The sequence below is a fragment of the Cucurbita maxima genome, unplaced genomic scaffold, assembly GCF_002738345.1.
Source record: "Cucurbita maxima cultivar Rimu unplaced genomic scaffold, Cmax_1.0 Cma_Scf00004, whole genome shotgun sequence".
Lineage (NCBI taxonomy): Eukaryota > Viridiplantae > Streptophyta > Magnoliopsida > Cucurbitales > Cucurbitaceae > Cucurbita > Cucurbita maxima.
This window is the reverse complement of record NW_019272020.1, coordinates 5,363,839-5,372,518: the sequence shown is the minus strand read 5'-3', so window position 1 is coordinate 5,372,518 and position 8,680 is coordinate 5,363,839. Positions and strand designations below refer to the sequence as shown.

The following is an 8,680-nucleotide window of genomic DNA, read 5'->3' as shown; positions in this document are numbered from 1 at the left end:
TAAATAAAAAATGCCCTTAATATTTTGTTTACAAAATACTCTTTTAACCTTGAAAAGTGTTTCAAAAATACCTTCGAACTTTTTAAAAAAATTTAATAGCCTCAAACTTTTTTAAAACTTTAAAATACTTTTAAACTAAAAAAATATCATTAAAAAATTTGAAGATAATCGAGAATGTGTTGATTGTTAGAGGATAAAAGTTTCACCTCCTCTAGAATGATCATAGATTTATAATCAATAAATACTATCTTTATTCGAATGAGACAAAACAAAGTCATGAGAACTTATACTCAAGGTAATAATATCACATCATTGTGGGAGTCGTCTTCATCTAATATTAATAATACCTAATTTTTGTCTAATGAATATTTGGACATTAATAAATTTTTGTAACATTTAAAAGTATTTTTGAAATGTCATCAATTTTGTATTGAAAAAATTATTATATGTTCGTAATTCTTAAAAGATGTATTTTTCAAATTAACTCTTCACTTGAATTATTGAATTTGGTTTGCACAATGATAACGTTTTGAGAGAGATAGATCTTGCATGCATGAGAAGCTGACTCCGAGCTATATCATGTTACAAGCTTCCGATTAACAAAATATTAACATGTCTATGATTTGGATCAAGATTTAGAATCTGAATGGGTACTTTATGGCCCCGACATACCCTTGTTGCATGGTCATGCTGCTCTATTCCTCGTTTTTAAGAGTGAACATTATCTCCACATCTCAATACAAGTTCTTCCAGCACACGTACTTAGATGCATCGAGAATTCTCAAAAAGCTTCATAACATCTAATTTCTCTAACGAAAACCAGCTTAATTTAGAGTTTTTATAATTAAGCTACAAAAAAAAAAAAAAAAAAAAAATACATATTGTTGGTATAGTCGGGTATAGTCAATGACTTTCAATTTTTTAAAAGTTTTTCTTAATTATCCTATTTTCACGATCATATAGTCTTCATTCATCTATATATCTTTCATTTACTCCAGTATCATAAATTATGTATATGATTCAACTATTTGAACGATACTGTCAGATATCAAAATTATCCCAATAATATCATTTTCATTATTAATGTCGGAGTGTTTTGAAACATTAATCGACAAAGCGTATATATATATATATATATATATATTTGTTTTTATTTTAAAAAAAACCAAATTATAAAAATAATTGAATCTAATGAAATTAAAGAGCTTAAATATAATTAAAATAATATTCCAACCATCCAAAATAAAAAACGGTAATTGGTCTGAATGCAAATATAATCCGATAAATCTCAATATAATATATATAAAATAGATTACAATAAATTTAATTATATCAATACTTTTAACTTATAATTTTTTAAAATCGACATTAATTAAATAAAAATAATATTATAAATATTTTAAGCAGGAAATCAAATATATGTAAACCAAGGTTATTCCAATAAAAAAAAAAATTGATAATTCTTCCATCCAATAAATATATTTTGATTAAAATATTATACGTCTATCTTGAGAACAAATTAGAAAGGAGACGAGCAACTAAAGAACAGAACGAAGCTTACACATCCAAAGCAACAAATGATGATGATACGAAAGAACAATACGATGCGCATTTTCCCTTCCATGACCGGCAACAACTAAAAAAAAGCAAGAAGAAGCCGGGAAACTCAGGATGGATAGCGCCCGAAAAGAATACGACGATGTCGGGGGAGCTAATGCAACAATGTCGATTGATCGACACGGCGCTATCCCTCCTGAGCTTAACGGACTCTTCCGTGCAATAACAAAGAAAAAAAAGGGGATTTGAATTGAGTTTTTTTGTGTGTTTTTCTTATGATATATAGGGAGAAAGGCCACCAAACTGAAGTAAATGCTGTGTGGGGGAAGAAGAGAGCTAATGGCATCGTATTTATAGCCTCAACGTGCCAATTTATTTTATTTTTATTATTTTATATAAAATAATAATAATAATAATAATAATTAAAAAAATAAATAAAATAAAGGCTAAAGTGGTAAATTAGGGAGAATTACGGAACGGGGGGTGGTTTAGTGGAGTCCGTTAAAACGGGGAAGAAACGGGAAGGGTTACACTGAAACCGGAGGGGTGGCATTGGAAATTGCAAAAGTTCCTGACTTTCATTTTCCTCTTCCCGACTCTCAAAGTGGTCTACGCCGTAGGCGAAGGATCCAAGGCCCGCCTTCCCATGTTTCCCAAAATACCCCTCCCTCCGTAATTTCTCACCAACTCCAGGGGTACATATGTAATTTTGATCCTTCCTTTTTCCTTTTTCATTTAATATATATATATAAAAGGATATATTTAAATTATAATTTTAATTGCATAAAATAGGAATAAGGTACATGCACGGTCTGCTTGCGACGCGCATTTTCTGCCTATTCCATTCACTATTCAGAATTATCATAATAATATAAAAATAAATTATTTCAGAAATCTTTTAAAATAAATTCAAAATTTTTTATTGGTTGAATTAGTCACGAGTACGGTAGATATTTAATTTTATTAATTGAATAATATTTTGTTTTAATGAGTTATTAAAACAAAATATTTGAAATGGTTAGTTGTAAATTTATTATTATTATTAAATTGTTTACATTTAAAAGGAATATAATTTTAAAGAAATAGATTAAGATAATAAGGTAAAATATTCATTAAAAGGGGGCAAAATTGGTGCTGGGTGGAGTGATGAGGATGTCAGAAGTGGGGCCCAGTGGAGGAAAGGTACTCTGGAATTTACCGTACCGGATCCGGTATCCTTTATTTTATTTTAATTTTTTTAAAAAAAGGAATTGAATTTACACAAAAAAGATGATAAAAATATGAAATTCCCATAAAAAGGCAGCCGGTCTGCGTAGCCGTAAAGGGTTTATTTCCATGGAAATTGAACCGGACAAACCGGGAAGACTTTTTATTTCCTTTTTCTTTTCATTTTTGTGTATGGTCAAAGAAAGAGAGGGGGGATCTGGTGGTTTTTGTAGGTATCCGGTTAAGCGTATGAGTATAATCATGACCATTGGATTTTATGAGGGTGGGGCCCAGAAGGGTGTTGTTTTTGTCGGTATATGAGTAATGGGCCTGGACCTGGGCCTGGGGGGGAGGTCTTAATTCTGGGATTATGCGTGGGGTACGGCTACGGTGCAGCTACTCTATTGTGGACCCCACTGCACAACCTCATTATTTGCTTAATTACCTTCTGCCAACTCTGCGGGTCCCTCCTTTTTATTTCTCATAACAATTTAAAGCCGTCTAATTAATATCTTGGTTTTTTTAAAAAATTATTTTTACCCTCCTCAAAAGTTTTAATATTGCTTTCAAATATTGGTCTATTGGCACGCATGACTCTAATACCACAGTAGACGAACACGACTCTCCACAATTGTATGATATTGTTCACTTTGAACATAAAGTCTCATAACTTTGCTTTGGGCTTCTCAAAAGGTCACATATCAATGAAGAGTATATTCTTAGATTATAAATACATGACCATTCTCTAACTTAACTAATGTGGGACACTTTCATCTAACAATCTTAATACATACATAGAAAAAATTGTAACTAAACGAAAGGGCATTAATGTAATTTCATTAAAAAAAATTAGGGTTTTTTCCGACAACAAATACTTGTGCATTATTTCCACCCAAGCAAAAAGTTACATTTATTTATTACTTATTTCTCTTCTTTAATTAAATTATCTAATTTGGATTAAACTGGATTATCGCATCAATATTAATAATTATTCTCAAATAAATAATTTTAATAAAATTGTAAATAATTAGTAGGGTAATTAAATTAAAAAATTAATTATAAATATCATATTTCGAAATTTAATTATAATTTATTTATTAACCATTAAAATCATTTTATCAATAAAAAAATTAAAATAAAAAGAAATAGCTAAAAGAAAATGTAATCCTTTTCAAAATATGTATGAATGTGAGCGGAGGTTCAAACTTTTAACCTTTTAAGAGAGATCAGTAACGTAGAAAGCGAAAGTATTTGGTATCGAAGGAGACAACAGTAACGATATCTCAAGTCTTCTCTTTTTCCTGAGATCATCGAATGAAACCAATTACAATGATATAAGCAGTTCCAGTTGTATAAAAACAAGGCAGAAACTTTTCACAGAAAATGGAAGAGAAGTTCATTCCAGACATCAGGAACTCCTGGTAGGCACCAATGTATGCAATCTGAATAACTTGCAGGGTTTGACAGTTGCTGGGGGCTTAGCTCTTCCCAGAACTTCCGGTAGATGGATGGGTGGCCGTCTTTTCGATACTCCGAAAGCTGAGTGATGTTCAGAACTGTTACCTCTGAGCTCAGCTTCTCGACGACGTTCTCCACGATGCGCATTGTAGGCTGGTCTGACCCACTTCCCCAATAGCTTTCCAATTCGATTGGTGTTTTCTCGTCGTAGCAGTTCCCTTCGCTTCCCGATTCCCACTCTCGGCTCCTGAGATTCATGGAAGCAACTGGTTTTACGACCCCATTGTTCATGATGGGTGATAAAATTCTTGCAGACCAAAGCTTCTCCAAGTAACGAATGTAAGAAAAGAAGAATGCAATCCCCGGATTTACAATATGTTGATCAGAAAAGACTTTGGGAGTTAAACAGCCAAAGGAGGAGGCATGAGAACACAAATGGTACAGAAATGGGGATAAAACAGACGACAGGAAGAGGTTGTAGATGACTGCGGTGTGGAAACTTCTCCCTACCAGACGCGTTTAAAACTTTGAGAGAAAAAGTCCATAAGGGAAAGCCCAAAAAAGACAATATCGGTTTGCGGCGGGCTTGAGATGTGTCAGTGAAGACGCTGGCACCCAAGGGAGTGGATTGTGAGATCCCACATTGGTTAGATAGGAGAACGAAACATTCCTTATAAGGTGTAGAGACATTTCCCTATCAATTGGAGAAAAGAACAAAACATTCCTTATAAGGAGCTATAAACCTCTTCCTAGCGGACTCGACGAAACATTCCTTATAAGGAGCTAGAAACCGGGTGTAAAAACCTCTCACTATCGGTTGATGAGGAGAACGAAACATTCCTTATAAGGAACCAGGAGCTAGAAACCTCTCCCTAGGACAAAACATTCTTTATAAGAGTGTAGAAACCTCTCCCTGTTGGTTGGAGAGGTGAAACGTTCCTTATAAGAAGCTAGAAACCTCTCCCTAGCAAACTGGACGAAACATTCTTTATAAAGATGTAGAAACCTCTCTTTATCGTTGGGAGCTAGAAACCACCTCTATCGATTGGGAGCTAGAAACCTCTCCCTAGCAGACCGGACGAAACATTCCTTATAAGGAGCTAGAAACCGGGTGTAAAAACCTCTCCCTATCGGTTGGTGAGGAGAACGAAATATTCCTTAATAAGAATCTAGGAGCTAAGAGCTAGAAATTTCTCTCTAGTAGACTAGACGAAATATTCTTTATAAGGGTGTATAAACACCTCTCCCTATTGGTTGAAGAGCGGAACGAAACATTCCTTATAAGTAGCTAGAAACCAAGGGTAGAAACCTCTACCTGTCGGTTGGAGAGAAGAACAAAACATTCCTTATAAGGAGCTAGAAACCGGGTGTAGAAACCTCTCTATCGTTTGGAGAAGAGAACGAAACGTTTCTTATAAGAAGCTAGAAACCTCTCCCTAGCAGACTGGACGAAACATTTCTTATAAGGGCGTAGAAACCTCTCCCTAGCAAACTGGACAAAACATTCTTTGTAAGGTGTAGAAACCTCTCCCTATCGGTTGGAGAGGAGAGCAAAACTTTCCTTATAAGGAGCTAGAAACCTCTCTCTAACAAACGTGTTTTAAAACCTTGAGGGGAAGCCAAGAGGGGAAAACCCAAAGATGACAATATTACCGGCAGTGGGCCCGGGCTGTCACACCGCAAGTCTAATTGCAGGATGTATTGAACAGCATAATCTTGTAATAACCAAGTGTTACAGTTAATGGAAGTTCATTAGCAGGGTTCGAACAAATACCACAGATGCGTCGGAGACATGGTGACGAAAAAAACTCGTTTCTTCAAGGGAATGGCCCTCGAAGCCACCCAGTCCGCCCATGTCGTCATAACCAACTCCATAGCTTCCCGTCCATCTAATTCTTCACAAGCTCCATTTTCTTCAGCATTCCATCTACAAGCAGACATTTAAGCTCTTATCAACATAAGATAGATCAAAGCTAAAGGAAACTCTGAACCTTGAGCTGAAAATATAATCACTTATACTGACAATAGCTTAACTGGGCCTTGTCTCCACCACAAGTAAGTATTGAAAACTAATATATCAGCATGCTCCCATTCCGACGAATGCTTAAGAACGGAATCTGGACGAATTATTCGTTCATCCAATCGATGATTCACCGGGTCATCTGAATTTGATTCCACAAGAAGAGGCGCCCAGAGAAACTCTATGGTGGCATTATACTCCTGCAATTCATAAATCACACGACGTTTCATTCAGCAGTCGAACGAAAACGAAACGTTTCTCCTCGTGTTCTAATCTCGACTTCCATTCATTATGTTAAACACTAATCTAAACGAGTTTCTGATTACCTCAGCTCTAAAAATGGTAAGAGGAGCATTTGGCGACATGGATTTCTTATCAGCTGGAATCACAGATTGAAGCAAACAAACCATCGAAATCCATTGCCCTCGATTCAAAGAATCCCCGACGAACATCAACCTTTTCCCTCTCAACTTCTCCCACATTTCAGCAATATTCCATCTACAAATGAGTTAAAAGAGATCCATCAATTCAAGCTATCTTGGTACTTGAAGCAGAGGAGGATCTGTTTACAATATTTCATACATTTCAGGTAAAGTTTGCTTTCAAGCTCAAGATTTCTATATATACAATGAAACCATAACTTCACAGCCAAGCAGAATCCATCATATTTATCATAGAAATACAGAGAGAAGCCATAAAAGGAGGAAGAAGAAGCTTACCTCTTCAAATTGCAGCCATGGGGTTGCCATCTCCAGTACTGATATCTCAGATCAGTTCTGCCATGTTTGTGGCAAGCCAACTGGTCGGACATGTATGGACATTTTGACTCATTGTACAATGGATACGAAGTGTTATCGAAAACCCATTTGCCTGAAAACACATCACATCTCTCCGACCTCTCTCTCCGATTAGTTGAATCCGGCTTCCGGCCAGACCATGAGATTTTCCGGCCACTGTAATCTCTAGTTCCATTACACTTGCTGAATCTATCCAAAATTTCTAAAACCCACAAAAACAAATAGTTCATCGCATCGATTGAAGACAACTACAGCCGAATAGAACAAAGAAGAGGAAGATTAAACATACCAGAAGCTCCATTTCGAGTGATCAAAACATTAGGTTTCACAAACGTAATCGAAGCATCTCGACGACGAATTTCAGGATCTGGGGTTTCTTGGATCTTCCGAATGCTATGTTCATTGTGAAGGATTGTGAAAACCATGAAGCAAACGAACAGCAACGCCAGTAAATGCAAATGCGTTTTTCTCCGATTCCATCTCTGCATCACGAATTCGAAAAGCGGCAAAGAACGAAGGGTTTTGACTAAAACCCACTTCAAAAAAGTTCACTAAAAAAGGATCTAATCCAAATCTGAACTTATTCACAACTAGCTGGAAGATTTTTCATAACACGATCTTTCTAAACAGAGACAGCCGGATGAATCGAAAGGAAGGACCCCAGAATTGAAATCATCGACCCCACGGAAGTGTTCTTCCTGTTGATTAGGGGAATTCGGCGGTTTTCGAACAGTAAGGGCTTCTTTTCTTGGCAACCGTCGCGGCAAGATTAAGCAGAATTGATTAAAGAAATTGGCTAAAATAAATGGGCTCAATGTCGCGCGAAGAATTCGATCGTTGTCTTCAACGATACAACGACATCATATTATTCCAAGTTATTAAAATTCTTCTCAGTCAAATTGTTTTCAAAATCCATAATTCGTTCGTTCTTGATTTCGAAATAGAATTTCCCCAAATTTATGTGAGTTTATATAAAGCACGTGGCAAATAATCTCCTCTCCTATCTCAAAACGTTCTTCAATTAATTACTCTTTTAGATGTTAAATTCTATGCATTTATTACATTTTGACACGTGTAATTTCATGGCGGTTATTATGAAAAGGGTATAAATGTCATTTGTGGCCAATGGGCCGCTACAGGGCTTTAATATTGGGCTTTCTCCACCAAAGACAAGCGCTATAAATGAGTATATGGGCTTAGGCCCAATACCGCCTTCACTCTCACAATCCGATCTGGCAATCCGTTGACTAGGTCATTCGAATTTGACTCCACCGTCAGTGGGGACCACTTGCGTTGTATACCTTATTTTATAAATGACTTATGACCATGATTGCTATTATTATTTTAAATTATTTATATTAAATTCAAATATGTTAATATGCCCTTGATTAGACCCAATAATAATAATAATAATATTTTATATAAAATATTAATTTAATGAACACGTCACCTAGGGTTTAAATTTACATAAATTTAGCTCAATTTTCATAAATTAATTCATTTGAGAAAGTTTATGGTTTATAAATAATTTTTTATATTTTTTTTTAACAAATATGAATTAAATGAAAGAAAATAGAAATACTAAAAAAAATAGTTTATGGGTTAATTTTTTTTCTAAAGTAATATTTTATATTTATTTTTT

The 8,680-nt window shown here is 35.1% G+C and overlaps 1 protein-coding gene and 1 long non-coding RNA gene across 2 annotated transcripts; both read right to left on the bottom strand.

Annotated features, from left to right (window-relative positions):
• Positions 1 to 711: 711 nt before the first annotated feature.
• Positions 712 to 1,879, bottom strand: LOC111478349. The gene is made up of 2 exons (XR_002717449.1): positions 1,562 to 1,879; positions 712 to 807 (listed from the first exon to the last, which is right to left on the bottom strand). It is a non-coding gene; the product is annotated as an uncharacterized LOC111478349 (long non-coding RNA).
• Positions 1,880 to 4,031: 2,152 nt separating this feature from the next.
• On the bottom strand, positions 4,032 to 7,526 carry LOC111478237 (protein trichome birefringence-like 35). The gene is made up of 6 exons (XM_023122407.1): positions 7,328 to 7,526; positions 6,961 to 7,240; positions 6,568 to 6,739; positions 6,245 to 6,441; positions 5,996 to 6,148; positions 4,032 to 4,468 (listed from the first exon to the last, which is right to left on the bottom strand). The coding sequence occupies exons 1-6, from the start codon at positions 7,524 to 7,526 to the stop codon at positions 4,138 to 4,140; spliced, it is 1,332 nt and encodes a 443-aa protein (XP_022978175.1). The 3' UTR covers positions 4,032 to 4,137.
• Between the last annotated feature and the right edge of the window lie 1,154 nt (positions 7,527 to 8,680).

Bases quoted from the DNA above. Each gene is read 5' to 3' on its own strand.
- LOC111478237 (XM_023122407.1), bottom strand. From the start codon at position 7,526: ATGCAGAGATGGAATCGGAGAAAAACGCATTTGCATTTACTGGCGTTG. The intron at 6,442-6,567 runs GTAATCAGAAAC...TATGAATTGCAG, and splicing joins TTACCATTTTTAGAGCTGAG to GAGTATAATGCCACCATAGA. The intron at 4,469-5,995 runs GTATTTGTTCGA...CATGAATCTCAG, and splicing joins ATGTCTCCGACGCATCTGTG to GAGCCGAGAGTGGGAATCGG.